The following is a 25122-nucleotide window of genomic DNA, read 5'->3' on the forward strand; positions in this document are numbered from 1 at the left end:
GCAGATTGACTAGAGTGTACTCATCCGATGTTCTTTGCCCATCTACTTTGAGATTCGCGGTGACCCAGTTTCTACCTTAGTAGCTATCCGTCTACCTGGAAATAATCTTCTACTGGAGACTTTGGTGAACTGATTAGAACCGCTGATACTTTTATGAGGTTTTACTGAATCGGTATCTTCCGCGCTAGAGTTACAATATGGTATCTGCGTAACGTTCCACATGAGTCCATCGTTCTCTTCGCCTCATCACCATGCGCACAAGGCATAGCATATGCTTTATCAGATGATATGATACAGAAGCACTACAAAAGACGCCACCGCAGCGTCTAATACCTTGGAGACTTTCAATCATAAATGACGACCCCCCTTCGCACATTCTTCCTTTGCTCCCTCGTCGCTGTCGGCTTTATTTCGCTGTACCATATTCTTCCATTTGACATCCTCGCAAACCCGTTCTCCGACGCAATCATGGCAGGCAAACCAGCGACACAAGTGGGCAGGTTAGCCGGGTTCATAGCCCGCGCAGAGCTCCTGCCCCCATCAAGATTCGACCCACCCCCACCTCGCAAGGACATCGCACTCATCGCGCTGCTAAATGCACCCGTCGAGCAGAACGGTGTCTCGCTCGTGCTCTTCACAGACCACACGCTGCTTTCTGCATCAGGGGCCTACTATAAGCTCACTGCGGATGATTATACGGCGCTGCATGCGCTCGCGCGGGACATCACACATGGCGGCGTCCTCCCAGTGCCCGAAGACTCGTTCCGCAACACATGGCGCGTGAGGCATGAGAGGACCGGCCGTCCGATCGACAGGTTCTTGGTCCCAAAACGTACACTGAGCGAGGTTCCAGAGCAGGAGTATGAAAGGGAGTTTGATGAAGTTAGTGTCTATGGGTGGGATAGGGAGAAACGGGAACTGCAGACGCCTGTGGGTGCTTATACGGAGCTCCCGGATCAGTTGTACGAGGCAGGTGCGGTGGTTGCGGAGGCGAGAGTTGGCGCGGATGGGCAGAGGAATGAGGACACGTTGAAGAAAGTTAGAGGTATCTTGGGAAATGTATTCTAAACTGTGGACGAGAGTGTGTTTGTTGAGACGTGAGTTGCCTTTGTTTTGATCTTGGTAGCACTAACTCATGCAATTTGTTTAGTCCATTAAACCCTTCCCTTCAGACCATATATGTATTTGTGATTTTGATTTTATGTTGTATACTCAATCTTCGATGGTTTTTGGAATCAAATCCACCACCTGTAAGTAGATCATGCTTGAAGGTCAAGTGGATACAGTATAATTTTCGTCTAGCATTAAAACTTTCTATCATGGCTTGAACTCTTCTCCAAGCTTCATGTGATTCCAACAGATAGCCCATCCTAAATCGTCACCAAACATCATTTTTCTAACATCTGCCCCAGCCTTGACCCCTTCAGCATCACTATACCCTACTGCTTCATTCCCAACAGCCAACGCCATCATAGGTGGTATCGGATCTATCTCGCTATCCTTAAGTTCTCCTGCCTTCTTTTCACCTCTTGCGACCAGCATCCTCCTGTGAATATTTCTCGCAGCCAAACCGCCCATCCACATAGCCGCGCCAGCGCGCTTGATACCGCTCCATTTCACTGTGTCGCCCACGCAGAAGTGGCCCTCTGGCAAGTTCTTGATCGCAAGGTTGGCATCGATATGTACATACCCTGCTTCATCTACAGCTTCCTTAGGCAGGAACTCGCGTCCGGTCGGGTGCTGTCCTGAGATGGCGGTGATGACCACAGCGGCTCGCATGACCTCGCCCGTGGACAGACGTAGCTCCCAGAGCTCAGGCTCTTCAGACACCTTGGTCGTCTCGAGCACGCGCGCACCGAGTTTGAGCTCGACACCGGTCTTTTTGAGTAGCTCGGCTGCGGTTTCTGCGAATTTGTCGGGGAGCGGTTCGGCGGATAGGAGGCGCGCCCGTGAGTGGACGAGGGTCACGGGGAGCGTCGCGCCGTGGTCAGAGCTGTGATGCGCAGACGCGTGCTTGAGCTCAGCCGCCATTTCAATACCGACCGCGCCGCCCCCGATGACGACCACTCCATGCTGCTTCGCAGATGCGGACCCGACGCGGTCGAGGTGCGCTAGAGCTTCAGAGAGGTAGCCGGCCTTGGTGTGCGCGCTAGGCACGGTCGGCCACACGCGGCGCAGGCCCGTTGCGACGATGCAGTAGTCGTAGGACTGGGATACCGTTTCCACGGGGCCTCCTGGTATTGAAGACGCCTTTGAGATGATCGCTGTGCGCGTGGATGGAGAGAGAGAGGTAACAGTGCCTTGGATGAAGGTGAGATTGGGTGCGTTGCGCAGCCCGGGGATATCTGAGAAGCGTTGCCAGATTTTATGTGCATAGTCGCGGTCTGCGAGCGCGAGTGGGTTTCCAATCAGATGCACTGTGAGTTTTTGGACGTTAAATATCCAAGACATATGTGACTGGAGAGTAAATAAGAGAGGGCTGCTCACCGTATCCATCCCGCTCGTCGACGACAGTGATCTCGACTGGAAACTTGCTCTCCGACTCAAGGGGGTCGCTGGAGGAGTCAAATCTCGGGCGCTTGCCGTGGGTAAGGTCAAGTAGATTCGTAACAGCTCCGAGCCCGCCGTAGGCGCCGCCGATGACAAGTACCTTGAACTTCAGTTCCATCGCGCTATCTTGGGGAAGTTATTTTTGGGAAGCTGTTTTGAGGGATTCGTTTTCATTTCTCTTATCTGATAATTTGCTGATGCTGATGGAGGGTCGGCGATCTCCGACGGACATGGTTGCAACCGTTTAACCGCCCTTTGAAATTGTTATTTACTATATGCCCACTCGCGTAGATTTTAGAACAATTGAACGGGCGAGAACCCAAAGGGCATTGATAAATAGATCATGAAATATCTATGTCCATTCACTGCTACTGGCTGTCGTTAAAGCATCTCTCCTAACTCGGTCCGGCTACACCCAAGAGTCCAAGTCCAGCCAAAATGTAGTGATTTTAAATGCAAGACTACGAAACGGTTGACAACTGGGGTTATTCAAGGCATGATGAACGTTCTGACGCAATTGTTGACGCGCTGGAAGGGCTTGTGGTGTGTCTCAATCTCAAAGTTGGGCAGATTTATACAGTTGACATTAATTTCTCTCTCGTTGGTTCGATATGTTGCTCGTAGATGGGATAGCTTCAGAATCGTCCTCAGAGGATTAACTTACAGGTCCACTAGTCCACTATCAATTAATGCGGTAGAGTCTTGTGAACCCTCAGCATCCAACGCCACTTTTCCATTGCTACATGAATATTTCCATGAGAAACCCTGAGAGACTCCTATTCAATAACTTCCCTGGCCATTTTTTGACCCACTCTTTATGCAATATGGCATTATTATTGAGATACCTATATAAAATCAAACAATTCAGGTAGGCATTTGACACCTCATACTTTGCGCATAGCAAATTTAGAACCTCAATCCCAAGATTTAAGTTCGTTCTTGTTGAACTTTTGTACGGCCGGCATGGTCGGACTTGAAATTAAATTCCCACGAGATGTTGTCTGGCAAGTGTCCGCGTCTGTGCAGCTTCATTTCACCCAGTCACAATGAAAGCGCATTCTTCCCTTGTCATTTGTCCCTCATCCATGCATACACTCTGCCTGAGATGTATAGAGTCTTTTTAGGAGCTCCTGCGTTGTCTGAGATCAATAACGACCCCAGCACCTACTCATGGCGAACCGTTTCTTCGCACAGCTCAGGGATCGCATCGAAACTCACTAAATCTACGAAATCTTTCTTATATCCTACCCAAGGGACGTCTGAAAGTCGTTTGAGCCAGTCCTCTATTGTTATTCCTCTTGCTACCTTGGAAGAGGCAAGTCGACGGATATCGTTAATTTGCAAAGATTTAGCATTCAGTGATGGTCCAGAGGATCCTGTGGAGGAAAGCTTTGCGACCGACAACATTGATGGGACACAGGGAGAATATTCTGGTGTGCCTGCCGAGCATAAGATTGGGCTCATCAGAAACCAGCACCCTTACGTAATCAATGGGCTTGGCGCCAAGAGCGGCCAAAATCCAGCTCGAAAAAAAAATCAAAAGTTATGTTGACGGAAAATGGTTTCAGACAAAAAGTTTAAAAAAAAAAAATTCATAAATGTGCATATACAATCCTTACTACTAGCCTTTATGCCCACAATAATAGAATTACACCTCAGAGGTCAAATTGTAGTCTCTGGAAGTCCATAATGAGTCTGAGAGGTATTACTTAGGCGTGACTTATTGTCACGTGTGGTCACGTGTACCATTATATAAGCGGCCAAAAGAACATTGTCAAATTTTCGAAAATCTCCCAAACTCGAGAAAACACCATTTCTGACGTGTTAGACTAAAAAAAAAGGAAAAAAATTAAAATCTTTATAACTTCTTGAGATCAAAATTTTTTTGAAAAAAAAAACCACAGATGTGTTCAAAGAAGCATAACCTACATATCTGTGGTTCAAAAATGTAGAATAGTGTGAGTGCAGAAGGGTTGAAAAGGTTCGGAGGTAAGCCAACTTTTGCTTACCTAAGGGGGTGCTGGTTCCTGATGAGCCCAATAGATTGGGCTCATCAGAAACCAGCACCCTTACGTAATCAATGGGCTTGGCGCCAAGAGCGGCCAAAATCCAGCTCGAAAAAAAAATCAAAAGTTATGTTGACGGAAAATGGTTTCAGACAAAAAGTTTAAAAAAAAAAAATTCATAAATGTGCATATACAATCCTTACTACTAGCCTTTATGCCCACAATAATAGAATTACACCTCAGAGGTCAAATTGTAGTCTCTGGAAGTCCATAATGAGTCTGAGAGGTATTACTTAGGCGTGACTTATTGTCACGTGTGGTCACGTGTACCATTATATAAGCGGCCAAAAGAACATTGTCAAATTTTCGAAAATCTCCCAAACTCGAGAAAACACCATTTCTGACGTGTTAGACTAAAAAAAAAGGAAAAAAATTAAAATCTTTATAACTTCTTGAGATCAAAATTTTTTTGAAAAAAAAAACCACAGATGTGTTCAAAGAAGCATAACCTACATATCTGTGGTTCAAAAATGTAGAATAGTGTGAGTGCAGAAGGGTTGAAAAGGTTCGGAGGTAAGCCAACTTTTGCTTACCTAAGGGGGTGCTGGTTCCTGATGAGCCCAATCTTACTGCTGAAGTGTCCGTCTTTCGAGGCAAAGGTGATTCTTGGATAATAATCTGCTTTTCCTTGCTAAATGTTGATCAAATAGAACAAACCACCCTAATCTCGTGGCCACCGAGTCGACCCGTAGGTGACGAGCTTGACGAATCGAAAGATAGCTTCAATTCCCCTTCTTTCCTATTAGACACATCATCCTCATTAGACTCCAACTCGTCCCTCCTTCGCCGCGGCTCAGAACCTCCTCAAACTTCGCCTCCTGAAACGCAAGCTTCGGCTGAATCTCAGTCGCGGTTTCTGGAGACGCAAGACCCAGAGTCCCAATCTTTTGGGAACTACTCTGACGCCTCATCGATTGCCCGTTTTCCTTCCTTTCATTTTAACCTACACACTCTCACGTCTCTTTCCTCCCTCGTTGAAAGAAAGTTTAAAGGGTCGGTCAAAATCAGTTGTCTACTCGCCGTGTTGGAGGTCGAAGGTCCCGATACAATTCGTATCAAAAACGGAGCTGAGGCCGGGAAGGAGGTGTCCATTCTCAAAATAGTATTGGGAGACGAGGAGGGAACAGTCTGCAAACTCACTGCGTCGTGGAGAGAAATTGCTGAGGATTGGGGCGGTGCAGGCAAAGCGGTTGCAACGAAACGGGGGGATATCGTGTACCTAGAGAGTATGCATCTCCTTTTACTCCTTTATTTCTTCTCTTCTCCAGGCTGAGCCTATATGTTTCCAATTAGATGTTATGGCCTCCTGTGATCCTGCAACGTCAATCACCCTATCACCATCACCCTACCTGAAATCGGTTCTAACTATTTGCTATCGCAGTATGCCTTACTCCCACGAAGATGGGAGGATGAGGCCTGATCTGCGTTTGGGGTTCAGTGACCCCGCTGTGCGCAAGGTCGCAGCCGTCGTATCGTGGTTTGAAGACTTGGCTGGCCTAGAGCAGATTTAGGTCAGCTCACACAACTGTTTAATAACCACTCCGCATGCCACATACTAGCGTTTTTCGGGACCTATAATGTATGACGTGTCTGGTTTGCGGGAACAATGGTATCCCCTCCCCTAGCCACTTACGACACTTCAGATTCTCAGAAATGGCTTTCGACTTGTCCCCTCGGGTCCAAGCATCACACTTACTTACCTTTATAAATTTTTGTAGCGTACCCTTCGTTTTCTTTCAACTCTCTCGCCATCGACATCTGCTATACATGCCACACTGCTTGAACGTCAAAACATGAATTGCTCGGAGGCGTGCGGTAATCGTGATGCACTATTATGGTCTCTTTCTCAACCTGGGGGGCTTTTTCACCCAGTAAATTGGATGCCACATCGACCTCACACACATCGACCACATAGCCCCGTTGTGACGAATCCACGAGCATTTTCGAATGTTAGCCCGTGCAAACGCGGCATCAACACACTGCCCAACGAAATGCTCGCCGAAATATTTAAAATGTTCGCCAAATCGGATAAACGTCTGCGAATCATTACAGCTGTTTGTCAGACATGGCGGGAGACCGCTATTACCACACCTCGCCTCTGGACGCGCTGGACGCTTTTTATATCTTCCAGAACCTGCGTAGATCAACTCAACTTTGCTAAAGACTGTCTTAAGCGCTCTGGCGGCCTTCCGATACATATTTCACTATCTGTCGTTCACAAGCCACATTGTACAAGGACAATTCTGGATCTTATAGACGCCATTGCGGAAGAAAGAGTTATATCTCGTTGTTATCACTTGCAGTATTCTGGTCCGTCGAAGCTACTATCCAGATTTCATGGTGCTTCGGCTCCCAAATTGCACTCCCTTTCGCTTTACCTCCAAGATCCCCACTACATCACAGCGACAACTCCGTTGAATCTTGGGCCCGCAGCAAAGCCGAGCTCTCTCTATTTATGCGGTTTCCCTTTGGCATCGTTGACAATAGGCTGGTGCAATCTCACAACCATCACAGCGTTTTCCATGTTAGTCGAGGACGTTCTGAACTTGCTCAACATAGCATATAACCTGACTGAATGTCGTCTCATACACCTTCAAAATCTACCCAATGCACAAACGATGGGTGACAAAGCCATCTCTCATCCAAAGCTTCATTGTTTTTACGCCAATTTCACTCTGCGATTTTATCAATTTCCTGATTTCTTCAACCTGATATCACTGCGAAATCTCACTACCCTCTCTTTGGAATTCCCCATATATAGTATCCCAGCCGATCCTTTGATTAATTTCCTTGAGCGATCTGGACCCTCACTCAAATCACTTTCTTTGGCAGAAGCCGGGCCAACACTGCTTGGCGAGGAACTCATCAACGTGTGTTTGACAACACCCCAATTGACTACTTTAGATTTGTGGTTCCGACCGCCAGGCAGGTATGACGTTGAAGAATATCTTGGCCCATTCTTTGAGCGACTTTGCTTGGATCCCGAACAAAGAGACATACCCGCTAATGAAGTGCCGATACTTCCGCTACTCCAGACGTTTATCCTCGAAATGCACGGCGATTTCCCCTGGCACTTGCTACCTGGAATGATTAGTCCCTTCAACAATGGAATACATTCTACTCGCCGTCCTTTACAAAAAGTTGTGATCAAGTGTTATGTTGACTTGGAGGAAAGGATGAACGACTCTGATGGTTCTGAGAGTTCCCATTCTTCGGATTCAGGCGATGATGAAGGCGACATCACTCCAGATAGAAAAAGCACTCCAAAGCACGAACGCAGATTCTCAATCGATGACCGTCTAGCGACTATCAATAAGTTCAGAAGACTGCGTGAAATATCTTATGCGTTGATTCCCGATTGGGATACCTACGACATGCTTTGGGACTTCGGAAGGCAACTTAGTACCTTCCAACTTCTGCTCTCATCTGAATATCAAAGTCATCACGAATGGGATTTGTTTGAACTTTCGTGTTTACTCTTGGATCTGGACGATCCGCAATGAACCACTGTAACACCTGGGGCATTTGATCTGTGGAGATGTACTGCCGCTCAATTGTGCGGGTTTTTTCTTGGTTCTCTGTCCTTACATACGGTTGTAGTGTGATAGTGTGATGTCCCTTCAATCTACATGGTTAACAAAGAGCCTCCACTGTCATACGCATTTTAATAATCCGGCGCGTTGTATTTGCCCAGGAAGTTTCTTTTGATCTACTTATATGTATACATTTAATGAACTATCGAAACATATCAACACATTTGGTGGTTCAACGACAAGTGATCTCGAATACAAGTACAGTTCAAAATTTTACAGGCAATCGGAACAAAAATGGCTCTATGACGATACAAGAAGCCAAATAAAGAGAAAAAAAAAACGAAACGGAAGCAGATAATTATTTCAAATGATGATCAAGAAAGGACGTGGAGCGATGGACAATCTCTTCAAGGCAATGGCGTGTTGGTATACTATTGAGGAATATTCGTTTCGTAAGGGATGATGATAGGATGGGTATGCGTGGATTGGCGTTGGAAGGCGTAAGAGTATAAGGGTGGTGGATGAGCGTGATATCTATGGATATGGGTATAAGAGATTGCGGAGGGATGTACAGAGTGGAAGTCGAGATTGTGCATCGTGTACAGTCGAAGGGATAATGATATTGTTCCAAGAAAAATGCTGACAGGAGGCAAGAGACCGTCCCCGTGTATATTTTAAGTGTTGTGGTTGGTTGGCGGACAGACTCGCCTCTTCAAGTTCGGAAAGAGGGTTTATGCCCCTTTGCCGAGGGCCAGTTCCACGATCACATACATATTTGCAGCGACAACGACGAGCCAAATCATGGCCCCAACAGCCATCGTTAGCTTGTTGTTGCTGTAATCTACTAGCTCTCCATTGTCATCCGCATTTTCTAATCCACTGAGAGTCACTGTAGAGATCTCAGAAGGCGCCGCATTCACAGTAGATTCTATGAAGCCAGAAGAACCAGGGTTATCGACCGGCATCTTGCGGACAGTCATGATGGCCTTGCTAGATGTGCAAAAGAGCAACGGAAATGTGATAAAGGGCAGCACAATCGAGAGAACAACCTGCGACACGACGAGCAGGACATCAATCCCAGCTCGGCCAAGAGCGATGGCGACGATCATAGCCGGTATAATGGCAAGAAGGCGTGTAAACAACCGACGAACTATAGGCTATGAAAGGGAATGGATAGAAAAGAGGTGAGGATGCATGGGCATAACAACCTTTTAAAGGATACTGTGAACTTACCGATACACGCCATTGCAAAAAGCCTTCACATACAGCTTGGCCAGCGACGGTGGCAATGATGGACGAGCTCTGAACAAACACCATACAAAGTAGTCAATACCTGGCTATTTTTTGTCGCGATATATAGACACCGAGCACTGACCTGTCCAGCAGCCAAAAGTGCAATAGCAAATAGGGTGGCGGCGGCTACCGAAAGGCCGACAAATCAGCTTCGTGTGATAGGTGAACTATTTAAAAGACATACGTTTGCCAACAATATCACGAATAAGATCATAAGCATCAAACAAGCTGGCAGCGTCCTTGTCCTGTGGCATTTCCTTTCCGTAAAAGAACACGGCGGCAGCCAACATCAAAATCCTATCAGACGCGACAAAAAAGTCAATATTAAAATGAGATAAATGATCAATGAAGGGGTAGAAGATGCGGCTTACAGTGAATTAATCATGACGGCAAACCCTAGAAGACTGCCAACAATATCGAATGTTCCATGATAGATATGCGCACGGATGAACTCGTAAGTATTATTTTGGCGTTCGCTGTGCCGTGTCGCAGCCGTAGCGAATATGCTCGCCGGCGGTTTACGGAATGCATCAAGTACTGAGTATCGACATTCTTCGTATATTCTGTGCCAGAGGGATTGACGTTCCGGTACTTGCGGTACTTGAGTTAGAGATTCTTGTGAATCTTTCGTGACCAGTGTAGTTAGCGTCCTCGTATCTTTGTCCGACCTAAATGAGACCCGATCTTGTGTTGCAAGAGCTGACCCAAGGAAGAGACTGTGCGGCATGACAGTTGCTCCAAGAATACCCACAGCTATAATGGTCCCAAGAGTCAGCTTCCAAAACCCAAAAGTTGAAAGCAGACTATTATTAAAACGAACAGGTATATACGCCCCCTTGAGCAAAAATGTGCTTCGAAGGGATATAGCCTTCGAAGGCGTGCGCCCAGTTTACGTCAACCTTGGAAATAATGACGATCATACAGATCAAAACCGCGAGAACCTACAAGAGAAATGGATTGAGCGCATAGTAAAAAAAATGACTGGCAAAAATTTACCATGGCACCAATAAGCAATTCGAACATCCTCACAGGCTTTCCACGCAAAGGATCACCCATTCCGAGAATCAAGATTACATCGAAGGCAGTGATTAGTACACCATGCCAGAGCTCCAGCTTTGGGAAAAGCATGCAGAGAGCAATCGCAGATCCTAGAAGCTCAGCAAGGTCCGTGGCGATGATAGCAACTTCCGCCAAGACATAGAGGGGATAAAGACCCAGCCATCGGTAAAGAAGCGTATGCTTAGGACGATTGTATAACAATAAACGTGTGTGGGAAGCGAGATCTAAAGTGTGAATAAGTGTGTAAGCATTTCCTGATCCTAGAAGGGTGCTGCGGAACCAGCGAGAGAGGCCAAAGTGAATGGTGGAAAAAATTGGGGCGTTTAACACGGAAAACGACGAAAATGAGACGCGAAGTAGGGTATATATAGGTTCCCGACAACCTCCTTGGGAGGCACATGGTTCCTAATTATACCCACACCTATGGCTTGGATGTAAAATGATACGGAGCCGATGGCAAAGGCAGAGAAGGACTGCCCGCTACCATGCTAAGTTTTGAACGGGGCGGTTATGCCGGCGACAGAGAATTAATGGGAAGTTCACAGTTGGCTTGACCCAAAGGTCAGACCGGCACGCCAGAAGCACAGCGTACACCCAATGGATACTTAGAAGTCGTGTCGCTCCATCGAGAAAAAGAGAAAATTCCAACAGTATGGCACATCAAACTCACCGATACCTGTCACGCAACCAAGTCGACTGGCAAGGACCTAAACAAAGTGACGTTTGCTTATCAGAACCATACGGCGTTCCGTCAACCCATCAATGACGCCCACCTGGAGGAAGACAGCAAAGAGTCCCGCGAGCAGGACCACGAACAACAAGTGATATCCGAATTGGGAGCCTGCTTGGAGGTCGACGCCCCAATTACCACTGAATATCCACGCACTTCGTCATGCATGGCACATAGGCGAAAAGAGACAAGAGTACTCACGGGTCAAAATAAGCCACGGCACAGACTATACCGACGCCTGTGTGTTTCTTGCCATGGTGCACGACAACTGCGGCAGCATGTTTCAGGCGGCGGACAAAGGTGGCGGACGGGACGAGAGTGCTATGCGGGGCACTGGAGGGTGAGTCTGACATGGGGGAGGGAGAGAGAAAAGTGGGGTGAGTTAGCTAACGATGGCCATGAAATAGTGAACCGGGAGGAAGGACGACGAACCCAACACAGCGGACGAGACGAGCTTTGACGAAACGATTGAGCGGTACAGTGTTGGCCATTTTCATTCTTGGTCAGTCACACTTCCAGCCAATCACCATCCACCACTCCCTCCCGGCATTCCCCGAGCCGATACCTCCGCCTCCTCTAAAAGTATTAAAACCATGCCCACAACCTCCCCGATCACCGATTTTTCTTCCTTACCAAAGCCCTCCAGATTGAGTTTCGGAGACGTAATGCTACTGAAAACTATCCAGAAAACACCACTCGACAAATACATATGCGCCGCACAACAAACACATTGCTCCTCTGTCATCATCCAAACATACAAGGCTCCGCAAACATTTTCAACATGACTGCACCATCGACAAAAACAAAGGAAGCAGTTGCCTGAAAAGTCTTGGGTCCTTGGCGACCCAGTACACCGTCATCGTTCACCGCCACCACCGCTGTCCATTAACCCTTCATCCAAATTAATGTTGCAAGTCCTCCAGTAGCGTCATCTTTTGTTACGACCGTGACCAAAATTAGTCGCAAAAAACCTCTTTTGCACCAAATCAACAAAACATCGTACCTGGCAGAAAAATCACCTGGCCAACACCTAGTCCTCACAACCAATAACGCTTCTCTCTCCCTTCTATGGCATTAAGCTTCCTTTATCTTGTCACTGTCAGCGTATCGCCGCCGTTTAGCGAGGCTTTTCATGTTGAATCCGAAGGAGTGTCGTCTAGCATCTCGCCGTTTCTCACTCTTGTCCGGGATCCTAGGCAAATGCTGAGCATCGGTTTTCAAAAAACTAGACGCTTCCCTAGTACTGGGCAGACCAAAGAGACGGGACGCCGCGTGTTCTCCTTCCTCGTGTATACATACAGGCGTCGCTGGAGTTTGTGGGTCAGAATCACGTTTACCAGGTGCGTTGTGTCGCGGGCATCGTTTTTGAGTCTCTAACTGCGAAGCAGGCATAGTCCAGGTACCAGCCACTTCAACGAACGGAGGGTCCAACTGAGTTCGATTACTGCCTGGGTGTCGTACCTGACTAGACGTTTCAGTCATATCCCCCAATATCTGACTCATCCTTTTCCATATGGAAGTGGTCCTTTTCATTGCCTGATCATTCGGCTTTCTGTCCGAACGTGATATCGACCACCTGAAGCTAGATGGCCGTTTGTTGGGTCTTGCAACGTCCGTTTTCAAAGACACGGTCTGCTTTTTCCCTTGCCTCTTTGGCCTTGCTGCATTTGAGTTATCTATTTGGTCTCCACAGCCTCCACGATTTGATGACAGTCCTAAGGCAAGGTCTCCCCTGGATATTTCGTTAGCAAGCTCCATTTCCAAATCAGCGGATCCTTCTTTCTTCGACGCCGCCACAGTTGAGGTCTTCTTTTGCCTCAATGGATGATCGATAATGTCATCGATAAGCAGCGGCCTTGGCTCTGCATCCGACAGTTTTTCTTCTGGGCTCCCCAAGTCCGGCGTAGGTGCAGTCAATGTGAGTTCTGGTATGGGGACATTCTGATCCATTGGATCCACAAGGTGGTCAAAAGCCCAGCTAGGATCTGAAACAACAGTGTTCAACTTTCATCAGTCATTATTTTAAGGAAGCGAATGTGTACGTGTGTGTTGATTAAACCTTAGCTGACCTTGTATGTCTCCATAGCCCTGGGTCGATATCGGTGCGGAATAATCGGTCACCCTACTTTTTTCATCGTTACCCCATTCCATTTTGCCGAAGGCGCCATATTGGGACGTGTTCGTGTTGAAATAGTCTATGGTCTAGAAACATTTAACACTCAGTGGTATGGTCGGCGTGCCAGCGAACCTTCTTTGGCAATCATTTGTGGATCATGATCACACTAGATGCATGTATTGAAAATAGAAGCTGACAACTCACCATTTCGGTTAGAAGCTGACCGTAGCTCGATCCTGAACTATCGACTTCGTTCGCCTCAGCTTGGCCTGCAAAGGCGTGTATGTCCTCCATGATGGGGGACAAGTCGGTTCCGACTGATCTATTCATATTGAAAGAATTTGATGATACAGGTCGATTGGATCGTTGAACCTGGAAAAGATGTTGGCGTCATAATCTGGAGGCTTTTTAGACTGACCTGGTGAGGAAGCGTCAGAGGGAGGCAAGGTGGGGAGATTAAATGGGAATGTGGTAGGGCATATATTGCTGCAGATGGTGAGCCCACCTAAGAATTCGGTTTTATTAATAATAACTCAATTCCAGTTTTCAAGCTTACATCGTTCGCAAGGTTCATAATGGGCGCTTTTGGACTGGGGTGGACACCGTTATATGAAGACATGATCGCTGGAGCAGAAACTCGTTTCTGTCATGCAAAATATTGAGGCAAGAAGTTGACAATATGAGATATACGGGCCCACCTCTTTCCCCTTCGATGAGGTATGCTCTCCTATCCATGTTTGTTTGGAATTTCTGTTTCTCTGCACAGCCAAAATGCGCATATATTTGTCAACAGTTAAGGAAGTGAAAATTCCACTCACAAAAGGTGTATCATCCTATGATTCGATGGGGTTTTTGTTACTCGAAGTATGACTCTGCCATCTGTTCCACTCACCGTTGATTCATTTGACGAATACAAAGCCGCAATGTCCTGTAGAATTTGATCAGATCAGTCAAATTGGACAACTGGTCGTCTTACATGTGTAAGTTGGCGGTGCGCGGATGGGCGAGAAGGTGACTCTGGAGGCTGGGAATAATGAACGGTCGATTGAGGATCGGGACTTGTACATATATGCGTTCTTACTGTGACGATGCGCACTTTGCTGCGTGGATTTGTCGGGGTATCGCTGGTTTCCATGTGGTAGGAAGGTTCAACTTCAGAAGCGTCAAAAGGCACAGGTACTATTTCTGTCGATTGCTGTATGCATGTTAACGAGCGAACGGCGTGGTCAACTAAAGGGCCATTACCAACAGGCATCCTCGGTTTTCATTTCTTGGTGGGTACGTATTTCTCCGTGCTGAGTATCCCCCCGGTTCTCCATGCGACATGTTGATTGCCGCCTTTTTAGGAGTACTAAAGCTGATTGGTCTGCCCTGACCTACAAGGTTTTGAGATGTATAACTTTCGTCTAGAGAAAGCAGTGATCAACGATGTCATCATCAATCATTGGGATTTAGTGACAGATAACATGAGAGCCGTCTCTTGAGTTAAGATACGCACCATTTTCTACGATGTCTTTTCGATGTATACGATACACAGGATCTATTTCTGAGGCTGGTATGCTAAATTTCTGTTCACGCCGGTTACGTGAGGGTGTGAGCCTGGGCGATATTATTCAAAAATATGCAAATACTCACGGGATGAGGTAGAATAAATAGATTGAAGTATTTCAGAGCTTCCCCAAACATCGCGAAACTTACGGCTTGGAACGATGGTGTAAAATAGAAAGCAACTTCATCTCATCTGTTTGGGAATCTGTGATTATGTATTTGGTGTTCCGGTGTTCCGTGGTAACTTAAAAATAGACACGCCAGCGTATCAAAGTTCAAGTTGGCTAGTTGCTGGCTGTTATTGGGCTATTAGTCTCCCGTCTTGCAAAAACAAAATTCTGGCTGGTTGAGGGCAAATTAGATTAACTTCCGGTCTGAACTACAATCATTTATACTGATAGATCAACAAAATTAAGTAACTTCTTCCTTGATGTAACTGGAAGGATGTCGTTCTAGCTCCAATTGCAAGCCCATTTAGAAGGACCATCAGGCACCCACAAGACTCCAAATTCCTCGGTGTTCACCCATAACATGGGTATATATATATTGAGGCTCTACGTCTTGATTGTTTCAGGGCACTTCAGCTGCTTGATTGGGATCTCTTCATCCTCCGGTCTGTACTGAATGTCCTTCGCTTTCCCTTTGATTGTCGGGTTTTCGTCGTTGATACGTCAAGATATGGTGAATTTTTTGTCGGTCCAGGCTCATCATCCGATCACAACGAGGTTGTTGTTCTATATTATTAGGCATCGATGATCATGCTGCTTATAGGCCATAGATGACTCGGTCCAACACATTTTCTAACTGTTTATCCGTCTCTTATTTCCACGCTGCCTCGGGCGATGGCATGGTAAGAATTTGTTATATTTTGAGACACAACGCACTCATTATACCTTTCAATCGCACGCGTGTTGCATCATTTAACATTCATCGACATCTAATCAAATGAGAATTACTTCGAAAACCGGAGAAACCTTCTTTGCGCCTCGAAGGGAGAGTCATAAAAATAAGTCTAGGAAGCTTCAGTGTAGCATTTTCTCGCCGCTACTTCTCAAGATTGACAGACTATAACAGCTAATGACCTGCCGGTCTATTCACCATCGGGAGACTTTTCGCACATAAGCGTCTTGGTCAGACATCCAAACCTTAGAAGTTGGTGGAAGAACGATCATAACATATGGCTAGGCACGCGTTTCTACTCGGAGCATTCCCAGTGTCAACAAGAACCGCGTTAATACCACTTCTTTGAAAAATTGACGATATATAACAAGAAGTGACTTGAACACCTTCTCCCAGAGCCGCCAACTAATTCTTTTCCAGTGGTTTCTACAAAGTTGTCATGATTTTCCTTTCTTTACTTTCCGTAGCTTCAGCTACCGCAACCGCGGTTATGGCTGCAGAGATGGTTGTTCCCATCGATGTCAATGCCGTTCTTGGATTTGACGCCGGTCCCGACAATTTCTATAATGCCCCTGTTCCCCCATGGATTCCGGGTGCGGTACCTGGTTGGTATTATGGACCAAATCCTCAGAAGTATCCCGACCTTTGGACCCTCCATGATGTGAGCGCTAGAAATTTATTTTAAAATTCATTAACTGAATTTTCTCAGTTTATGTGCAGATTTTTGTGGTATTATCCTAATGCCTTGCACTGCCCTGTCCCCAAACCCAGTCCTTTACCACCTACTACGACCACTACAACTACGACAGTGCTTTCTACAACAACGACAACGACCACGGCTACAGTAACCATTACCGCAACTCCAGTCCCCTCGGACGGTTATATTGAGACGTTTGATAATATTACTGCAGCTGTTCAAGCAGACGATTTCATGACATTTGGACTCGTTGAGACAGTCGATGGTGAGGCGTCTTTTATGAATTATTTTTGATCCCAAATAATATTCTTTGTGCAGACTGCAAGGCTATGTGCGACTCCGTGCCTGGATGCACCTTTGTTAATTGTGAGTTTACACGAGTTGTCTCAAGGCGGCATCTATGATCTCAATCATCTGTAATAGCATTCCACGACGTCAACGGCAAGGTAAGGTCCTAACAATTGTCAATAGGATGTGATAACTAATAAGCTATTAGGGAGGTAGCACAGATCTTACATGTTCCCTCTTTAAGTTTTGCCACACTTCTGCGGATGCGGACAACGCAGGAGGGCAAAGCCAACCAGACGGCAGCATAGATTTTATCATCAACAGTGATGGTTGGTGCAAAGTCGGAAACGCTACAACTACTACCACCACAACCACGCCATCTACACTCACGACAGAAACAACGACCGTCCCCACTCAAACCACAACAAGCACTTCAAAGTCAACTTCGACATCAACTTCGCATACTAGCACCTCGACTCACACTAGTAGCACTAGCACGCACACCAGTACCAGCACGCATACCACTACTAAGACGAGCACAGCTCCTACAAAAAGCCCAACGGGAATCGCTCACTACTACCAATGTGGAGGAATTGGCTACACTGGATCCACCTTCTGGTAAGCTATGTCTATAATACAGATGTATATTCATATTGATGCGGGTTTAACGACAGTATACCGCCGTACAAATGCCTCTATCAGAACCGTGAGCTTTTCGTTAATCTGCGCTGTATCAATACTGACGCATGTCACTTCAGCCTACTACTCCCAGTGCCTCTGATCTCCAATAAGGTATACGGAAAGATTTTACATTTCACTTTTTCTTCTGGATTAAATTCATGAATTTTAAAGACAAAGAATGTTTGTCCTGGATTGATTGTCGTGCTTAATATACTCTTTAACAGTTGTGCTCCCATCGTGATGCGTATTTGCTCTGAATCACTAGTGCCTAATAGCAGAAATGAGATTTTGACTCCGCTTACTCAAGGAAAGTCGTCCCTGATGATGTTCGCCCGATTTGGAGAATGACTGAGACTGGGACCTGGCTGGGACTGTTGTGTCCAATTAATTGCACAGCGGGTGCTATATTTAAATTTACGTCAGGCATCCGATAAGTATCTAATCCATCGAAAAGCACATGTATGCAGCATGCATACACAACTTCTCACTCGCAGTACTTGCTGAATCTAGACATTGGGAAGAAAATTCGATATGAGGAGTCATTCTGCATCGATATGAGTTGACCTCACATCTTGAGCACCAATGAACGTTCACTAGCACTTACCGCTGTTTGTCGGAGATGGAATCTTCTAGCACAGGATTCGCAGGGGAGGTCCTCCGAAAAGCGTCCGTATCGCATTTCATCGTCATCTTCTGCCTTACTGTCTTTCCGTCTTTCACCCTGGATTTTGCACCTTGCGCCTCCCTCAGTTCCTTCAGCCTCCTCGATGCATAACTCAAACCCTCCAACCTTCATGTATGAGGATATACCGTTTTACAACCCAGATGGCTATCTGGATAAGGACAAAGTTGATCGGTTGACATTCGAATTTCGGGCATTAATCAAGAGGATTGAACAGAGGTACTAGTCGCCAATCTCCTATGCACGTATTAATGATATATCTGAAAAACGTTTCCAGCCCACCAGAGAGTCACGAAAGGAGAGTTCTACGTGATCTCCAATGTCTTGAGTTTCTGGATATACCGCTATTGTCGACGCATCCGAAGAAAGTTAGATATACAGGCAATGATATACTTCCTGCTTTTCTTATGCATGTTTACGAGTCTGACAAGCTTCGACTCCATCGGAATGATATTTGGAGCTTAGGCGAAATCATGCTTCAGAATATGGAGGATTGCTTGGTATGCCTCTGTGCATTTTTTTCCCGCAACAAAATTATAACCTGACTGTCCTCTCTCAATACACGGCAGTGTGAACTTCTTGCACTACCTGAACTCAACATCAAATCGAATTTTTAGGTTTATACTTTGATATTCCAACTGCTTAAAGAAAGAATAATTTACATACATATTTGTGATGACCCGAGAGATTGTGCTATACAAAAAAGCAGTTCTAAAGTGATGATAATTCTCGTGAGGAAGCAAGATTGGATTGTGTGTATGGGTATCGTACTTTGAATAAAATTACGACATAAAATTAAAATAACAGACGGCAACTTCTTGTTTGTAACATTTAAATCGAATATCATTATCTACGACCAATGAATCTGTGCGACGGCCACTATATCATCTAGTTGCGCATTTATCAACAAGAAAAAAACCGATATGCGTGTCGGTCTCTTCTCCGACTGCCTCACCTCTCAATCCGCCATACACCAACTATATAGGGTAGATTACATTGAGGAACCACATGATGCATGTTCAGTTATTGGCAATGGTGGTTTTGTATTCAGTCTGACAAGATGCCCGATCGCGAGTTTTCCTAGGAGAGGAATCACATTGATTTGCTGTCCTGGCTTGATTCTTCCTGATATATTTGTCCACTTTATGGTTAGCATCCTTCTGCGAGTCGGCAAGGCTGTAGTCAACTAGCGGCAATCCTTTACGAGTGGTGTCGTTTTTCCTTGCCGAGGCAAACTGCTGATAAACGTTTAAACAATAAAACAATTTGAGAACATGAGCGTTAAGTCATTCACCAAGTGAATCTTGATTTGGTTATGTATCCAAATTTTTAGGATGCTTGGCTTATATTTCCCATTTGCTTTCGCTTGTTCGTCCTCTTCCCACGTGTACACGTCGAGAATAAGTTTTTTCTTTCTGTCGTCCGGAAGCTCCTTCCAAAATTGATAAGACTTCACAGAAATTGGAGATCTAGATGTAAAATGTCATAAAGTCACCTCGCAATTTGATTCAGAACTTACTTTTTAATGTAGTCGATGCATCCTTCAACTGAATCACGCAAAAGTTTATTGTACGCATTCCACTGTTCCCGTTTTTCGTGAATGCCATATCGTTCAAACTTAGCATTTCTCTCGGCAAAAATTTCGTCCAAAATATGACTGTACGCCATTTTGTGACGAGGTTTGACGCTTGGAAGTAGGGCTTTAGAACGAGGAGATCACTATGCTAAAGAGCCCCGCTTCGAATATGATCAACGTCCATCGATTGATAAGCTGCAACCATCGGTTTCAAACGGAGTTTCAAAATTAAAAAATCGTATGTCAGGTTCTGCGTGCAGAGATCCCATCCCAGTCGGGACTTCCTCTCAATGGCCGTCTGGGACACTGAAGATGGTACAAATGTATGTATTGTATATTCTTCTCACATCTCAGTAATTAGATTTATAGAGAACTTGAAGTACACCGCTCGTGAGCAACTGGCACAGGAAATGGTCACCATTTTTACGGATTGTATGGTATGTGGCGAAGCTATTTCACTTTATGTCACCAGAAGCTTAACATGTTAATCATTTGATTTACACAGAGATATCTTGGAATGCAAGTTGATACTGACGATTTGTCCAGCGGGTATAGAAGTTCTAGTGAACCTGCATAGACCTATCCCTACCTCAGCCATTTACTCCAGTTTCTTATGGCGCTATTGTTTTGATAACCTAGATCTTAATGTTTCAACTCGATTTACTTCTTCGATAATAGCCGCATTAAAAAATACTATTTCTCAAATCTATGTACTGTCACAGAATACTATCTACATTCATATGCATATGCTCACTGCTCACAATATACACTCAAAACCATTGTCGCGTTAGAAAAGCCTCGCTAAAAATACTACTGGTCTCGCTAAAAACTCAACTGGCGACGATGGAGAATCCACAAATAACAAACAGAACAGAAAATAGGAGCATATAATGAATATACAACATCAATACAACATCAATACTCAAACACTAGAAGGATGGTGGTATTCAAGAATCCATAATCTCAAGTCTGTTCGATGACCAGCTCTCCGTGTGGCGAGGTGCAGTAATCCAAGTCAGGCAATTACTATTGCAGTCTTGGTATCCCAAGTTCTTGGACCCTAGTAAACTGCGCATGAACACGTTTTTCTCTCCCCCTTCTGATGCACGTTGTATATAGGATATAGGATGAATAAGGGAGAAAATCGCTATCAAACCATCAGCCACGGACACCCGCTCTGAGCTGCGACATCGTGCTCCTCCCCTAGGCTCTCACACACTTACACACACTTTCCTTGTATACTATCATTTCCCGAAGTGTCTCCGGGGCGCTGATCAGAAGTTTTAACAACCACATATCTAGAATTTTGCGCCCTGCACACTGGGACACCCAATTAAATTTGAATTAGATTGTCCTTCTAATTCACGCTTTCATGTAAATCAATCAAACAGTTGCTTTTCTCGAACTTTAAGGGATTTAAGATGGTTAAGATAGTTATAGACTGCTGCGCAATCCGGTTGCAAAAGCACGTCAACCTCTTCATCGGATTGGAAGTCGAGATGGCAGGAACTAGTCAGAGTCAGCTCGAGTCAGCGGTAGCTTTTATCGCAACAACCATCATAATTCACAGCATTCTGAAAGCCAGATAATGCTCCCCCGCCACTGCAAAAAATCACATTCCCATCCAACTCCTGACGGTTTTCTAACGATACTTGAAGTTACGCGAGGCAACAACCTCTCAAGTTGATGCCCATTTCGGCCTGTGCTGTGTGTATACGTTTATGGATGTGTGTGTTCCAGATAAAATTACAACACGAAAATAACACATGCCTTAGCGTGGGGAGTGTACTCGGTGAGTGGTGTGTCTTCCTTTTCAATATATTCTCGTCCGAGTTTTCCATGGACGGTACCGGTGAATCCTTATCGTGGATGCTAAGAAATGACTTACTGTACTAGTCGGACACAATCAAGGAATAAATTATAAATAGTAGAGGACAGTCGGGGCATTCGCATCCACCGGTTATCTTCTAAGCGAAAACTAAAGAATCAATTGCTATGGGCATAAACGAGATCGTCATTGTTCAGGTATAAATCGTAGATCCACAACGTATATCGTTTTTTTACTTTATATATTTGCCTCAGTACGATAATTTTCAATATGAAGTAGACAAAATTTTGAATACCCACATAATACAGGTTCATTCATGGACATCTCCAAAATTATTTGCACTTTAGTTTGCTGCTGTCTGAGCTTCCAGAGAAGAGATGTCAGTTTTTGGCTTGGCTTTGCCTTTAAGTTTTTTCGAGAATTTTTTCAACCACCGGTCAAAATCCTTTTGTGAGTCTGCGAAGGTGTAATCGACTAGTGGCTCTCCAGTGCGAGTAGTATCGTTTCTTCTTTTTGCGGCAAATTTCTGGCATGACTTATTATAGAACGGGTTTGAAACGAAACTTGACGAAAGACTGACCAAATGACACTGAAGTTCGCTTTTTATCCCGAGTCGTAGCTTGCCGGGGTAATACATCCCATTTGTCTCCTCTTGGTCGTCTTCTTCCATTTTGTAGATGTCAAGAATGAGCTTCTTCTTTCTCGGGTCTGAAAGATCTGCCCAAGCTTGAAATTCCTTCGTGTTGGTTGGAGAACTGAGAGTTGAACGTCATAAACGGACCATGATCTCTGTGTTACTCGTACCTTTTAATCTGCTCTAAGCATTCTTCAACTGCCGTACGCAAAAGCTCATTGTAAGCGTTCCATTGTTCCCGTTTCTCGTGTATGCCATACTTCTCAAACCTGTCGTTTCTCTCGGCAAAAATCTCATCCAAAATGTGACTGTAGGACATGTTGTACTGAGATTTGTGGTCAGGTATCAAGGTACTAGTTGAACGAGTTGATTCTGATGAGTTGGCACACTATCAACAGCCACCGTTAAGATTATCGACGATCGATCAATATCCTGAGGAGAATTGGATTCAAACGGAGCTTCAAAATACGTATCTAGGTCTGTCTAGGAGATACTAACTCAACCATGGGAAAAAATCTTGGTTCTGACAGTGAGTGTGGATGTGAGTCCCTCTCAATAGGCTCCACCCGGGCCATTCCTATATTTTATAATTGGATCTAAGATCGTCGAGAGGTTTTCAGATGCCACAATTATGGGATTGCACAATCAGGCTGCATCGATTACAAAGGTCGAGAAAGAGATTACTAATGATGTGATCTTTATCCTCTACTGCACGACCACGACGCCTTACACACCCATATTGAATTGTTGTTATTCATAAAATATACACACGTATAAACGACATGTATCTTCCCCCACTGTATTTCTGCATCTGAGTATGACAAATTTAAGTACAAACCAGATAGAATTATATACCCACATATCTCACTTTCAGTTACTGACCACACTTGAATCATTTCCACTGCCACACGCCACATTGACGTCCCGAGGAGAGGCATCAATTGGCCCTTCCCTCCCGGCTCTATGTTTTCGCACGAATCTCTCCAACTTACGGCCAAAATCTTTGCTCGAGTCTTGAAGGCTGTAATGGGCATGTGGATCTCCAGTCCGTGTAGCATCGTTTCTTCTTGCCACTGCCAATCGCTGATAAAGCGTGTTAATTTGTACACCACGGATCAGAGTTAGGTCTTGAAGGAGATTACCAAGTAGATTTTAATTGCATTCCATATCGATATTCGAAGTATGCTAGGCAGATATTTTCCGTTCCTTTCTGGCTGATTAATGTTTTCTTCCCGCTCATAGACTTCGAGAATAAGTTTTTTCTTTTTGTCGTCTGGAAGCTCCGTCCAAAATTGGAAAGACTTTGCAGATTTTGGGGAGCTAACAGTGAAACTTGTCGTAAAGCATGCTTTCAAATCAATTTATCACGTACTTTTTGATCTGTTCAATGCACTCTTCCACTGCATCACGCAAACGTTGATTGTACGCGTTCCGTTCTTCTCGCTTCTCGTGTATGCCATATTTTTCAAACCTCGCATTCCTCTCTGCAAATATCTCGTCCAAAACATGGCTGTAAGACATTTCTGCAGTGATTCAAGGTTTAGGGAAATAGAGGTGAAGTCTTAAAAACTCCCTTGAGATAATCAACATGAACATCAATCGATATGCTGTCACGACAAAATTCAAACGGAGCTTCAAAGGGCATCCACCCAAACTGTATGTTATGTTTGACGACTGTATGGTGAGTTCCACGATCCCGCTTCCTCTGATTATTCGAGATAACGAGATTTATGATCTAACTTTCTCTCAGAGTTCAATGAAAGCTCTTCCGTAGAGGCGGGAAATAGCAGCGGATCTGCATTAGATTGTCCCAAATGATGGTATACTTCTATAGGGCTCTGGGTGATCGTGTAACAAGAGGGTCAACGAAGGTTACGATGGAATACTGCTTGAGATTCCCTTCGAGGATCATTGAGTTCTTTCTCCGCCGCGGCTTTATTCCTTCGCTCTAATTTATCCAACTTACGGTGGAAATCTTTGTGCGAATCTTCAAGGCTGTAGTAAACGAGCGGTGCTCCAGTCCGTGTTGTGTCGTTTCTTCTTGCCACAGCAAATTGCTGGTACAACATGAGATATACAAATATTCAAAGGTAGAAATTGAGATAAAATTACCAAGTAGACCTGAATTTCATTCCACATTCGAACTCGCAATAAGCTAGGCAGATATTTTCCGTTCCTTTCCGCTTGATTATTCTCTTCCCACGCATAGATCTCGAGAATGAATTTTTTTTTGTTGTCGTCTGGAAGATCACTCCAATACTGAAAAGACTTTACAGCCCTCGGCCTACTAATATACCTGTTATACAGTACAGATGAGAGCCAATGTACTACTTACCTTTTGATGTGCTCTATGCATTCTTCGAATGTACTGCGCAATAGTTCATTGTACGCATTCCACTGTTCTCGCTTCTCGTGTATACCATACTGCTCAAACCTCGCGTTTCTCTCGGCAAAGATTTCATCCATGACATGACTGTAGGACATCTTGAATGTGATGTGAGTATAAGTGTCAAGATCCTAATAGGAAGTAGATCTCCGTTGAGAAGATCAATGACCATCGATTGATATGCTGTGAATGGAGTTTAAACGGAGCTTCAAAAGAACCAATATAGGATCCTCCCGACATGGGAAAAGAATCCTCAATTTGACATGCAAACACACAGTTTGGACATTTTTCTTAATTTCCATTGTTTTCCTTAGTTTACTTGTATCTAAGATCCTCGATTGACAGTATCATGGGAATTAGCTACGGTTCCAGTCTGAATCGCTTCCGATTTCGAACGGGCGTTCATTGATGTGATTTCCTTCTCATGCTTCGACATGACTCAAGTACAACCGTCTGATATTCCATGCTGCAAACCAGGGATACGGGACTGTGGAAGCTGCTCATCGACGACATATAAAGAGCCAGAAAATTCTCTGTCCAGTACTTGTCCCCCTC

At 45.0% G+C, this 25122-nt stretch overlaps 11 protein-coding genes across 11 annotated transcripts; 4 read left to right on the plus strand and 7 right to left on the minus strand.

The window, feature by feature from the left end:
- Window positions 1–354: 354 nt before the first annotated feature.
- JR316_0000235 (uncharacterized protein) lies at window positions 355–1068 on the plus strand (the record flags this gene model as incomplete). Its single annotated transcript, XM_047886050.1, has 1 exon — window positions 355–1068. The coding sequence occupies one exon, from the start codon at window positions 355–357 to the stop codon at window positions 1066–1068; it is 714 nt and encodes a 237-aa protein (XP_047753796.1).
- Window positions 1069–1317: 249 nt separating this feature from the next.
- Window positions 1318–2668, minus strand: JR316_0000236 (Oxidoreductase OXR1; the record flags this gene model as incomplete). Its single annotated transcript, XM_047886051.1, has 2 exons — window positions 1318–2417; window positions 2488–2668. 2 exons carry the CDS (start codon window positions 2666–2668, stop codon window positions 1318–1320), a joined length of 1281 nt encoding a protein of 426 aa, XP_047753797.1.
- A 2161-nt stretch (window positions 2669–4829) lies between these two features.
- Window positions 4830–6127, plus strand: JR316_0000237 (uncharacterized protein; the record flags this gene model as incomplete). Its single annotated transcript, XM_047886052.1, has 3 exons — window positions 4830–4842; window positions 5267–5842; window positions 5910–6127. The coding sequence occupies 3 exons, from the start codon at window positions 4830–4832 to the stop codon at window positions 6125–6127; spliced, it is 807 nt and encodes a 268-aa protein (XP_047753798.1).
- A 1107-nt stretch (window positions 6128–7234) lies between these two features.
- Window positions 7235–8119, plus strand: JR316_0000238 (uncharacterized protein; the record flags this gene model as incomplete). The annotated part of the gene is made up of 1 exon (XM_047886053.1): window positions 7235–8119. The coding sequence occupies one exon, from the start codon at window positions 7235–7237 to the stop codon at window positions 8117–8119; it is 885 nt and encodes a 294-aa protein (XP_047753799.1).
- A 761-nt stretch (window positions 8120–8880) lies between these two features.
- Window positions 8881–11584, minus strand: JR316_0000239 (Manganese transporter pdt1; the record flags this gene model as incomplete). Its single annotated transcript, XM_047886054.1, has 10 exons — window positions 8881–9306; window positions 9383–9451; window positions 9525–9568; window positions 9627–9739; window positions 9814–10195; window positions 10263–10383; window positions 10439–10725; window positions 11172–11208; window positions 11275–11371; window positions 11433–11584. 10 exons carry the CDS (start codon window positions 11582–11584, stop codon window positions 8881–8883), a joined length of 1728 nt encoding a protein of 575 aa, XP_047753800.1.
- A 721-nt stretch (window positions 11585–12305) lies between these two features.
- JR316_0000240 (uncharacterized protein) lies at window positions 12306–14482 on the minus strand (the record flags this gene model as incomplete). The annotated part of the gene is made up of 9 exons (XM_047886055.1): window positions 12306–13216; window positions 13301–13433; window positions 13552–13719; window positions 13766–13852; window positions 13904–13990; window positions 14046–14180; window positions 14240–14275; window positions 14324–14371; window positions 14429–14482. 9 exons carry the CDS (start codon window positions 14480–14482, stop codon window positions 12306–12308), a joined length of 1659 nt encoding a protein of 552 aa, XP_047753801.1.
- Window positions 14483–16285: 1803 nt separating this feature from the next.
- On the plus strand, window positions 16286–17809 carry JR316_0000241 (uncharacterized protein; the record flags this gene model as incomplete). The annotated part of the gene is made up of 7 exons (XM_047886056.1): window positions 16286–16456; window positions 16505–16565; window positions 16662–16757; window positions 16811–16858; window positions 16916–16938; window positions 17025–17398; window positions 17686–17809. The coding sequence occupies 7 exons, from the start codon at window positions 16286–16288 to the stop codon at window positions 17807–17809; spliced, it is 897 nt and encodes a 298-aa protein (XP_047753802.1).
- Window positions 17810–18993: 1184 nt separating this feature from the next.
- JR316_0000242 (uncharacterized protein) lies at window positions 18994–19811 on the minus strand (the record flags this gene model as incomplete). The annotated part of the gene is made up of 5 exons (XM_047886057.1): window positions 18994–19031; window positions 19099–19120; window positions 19208–19381; window positions 19438–19612; window positions 19663–19811. The coding sequence occupies 5 exons, from the start codon at window positions 19809–19811 to the stop codon at window positions 18994–18996; spliced, it is 558 nt and encodes a 185-aa protein (XP_047753803.1).
- Window positions 19812–21890: 2079 nt separating this feature from the next.
- JR316_0000243 (uncharacterized protein) lies at window positions 21891–22500 on the minus strand (the record flags this gene model as incomplete). Its single annotated transcript, XM_047886058.1, has 2 exons — window positions 21891–22302; window positions 22352–22500. The coding sequence occupies 2 exons, from the start codon at window positions 22498–22500 to the stop codon at window positions 21891–21893; spliced, it is 561 nt and encodes a 186-aa protein (XP_047753804.1).
- A 551-nt stretch (window positions 22501–23051) lies between these two features.
- On the minus strand, window positions 23052–23702 carry JR316_0000244 (uncharacterized protein; the record flags this gene model as incomplete). The annotated part of the gene is made up of 3 exons (XM_047886059.1): window positions 23052–23264; window positions 23324–23501; window positions 23554–23702. 3 exons carry the CDS (start codon window positions 23700–23702, stop codon window positions 23052–23054), a joined length of 540 nt encoding a protein of 179 aa, XP_047753805.1.
- Window positions 23703–24043: 341 nt separating this feature from the next.
- JR316_0000245 (uncharacterized protein) lies at window positions 24044–24665 on the minus strand (the record flags this gene model as incomplete). Its single annotated transcript, XM_047886060.1, has 3 exons — window positions 24044–24238; window positions 24294–24465; window positions 24517–24665. 3 exons carry the CDS (start codon window positions 24663–24665, stop codon window positions 24044–24046), a joined length of 516 nt encoding a protein of 171 aa, XP_047753806.1.
- Between the last annotated feature and the right edge of the window lie 457 nt (window positions 24666–25122).

This window comes from Psilocybe cubensis, chromosome 1 (assembly GCF_017499595.1).
Source record: "Psilocybe cubensis strain MGC-MH-2018 chromosome 1, whole genome shotgun sequence".
Classification (NCBI taxonomy): Eukaryota; Fungi; Basidiomycota; class Agaricomycetes; order Agaricales; family Agrocybaceae; genus Psilocybe; species Psilocybe cubensis.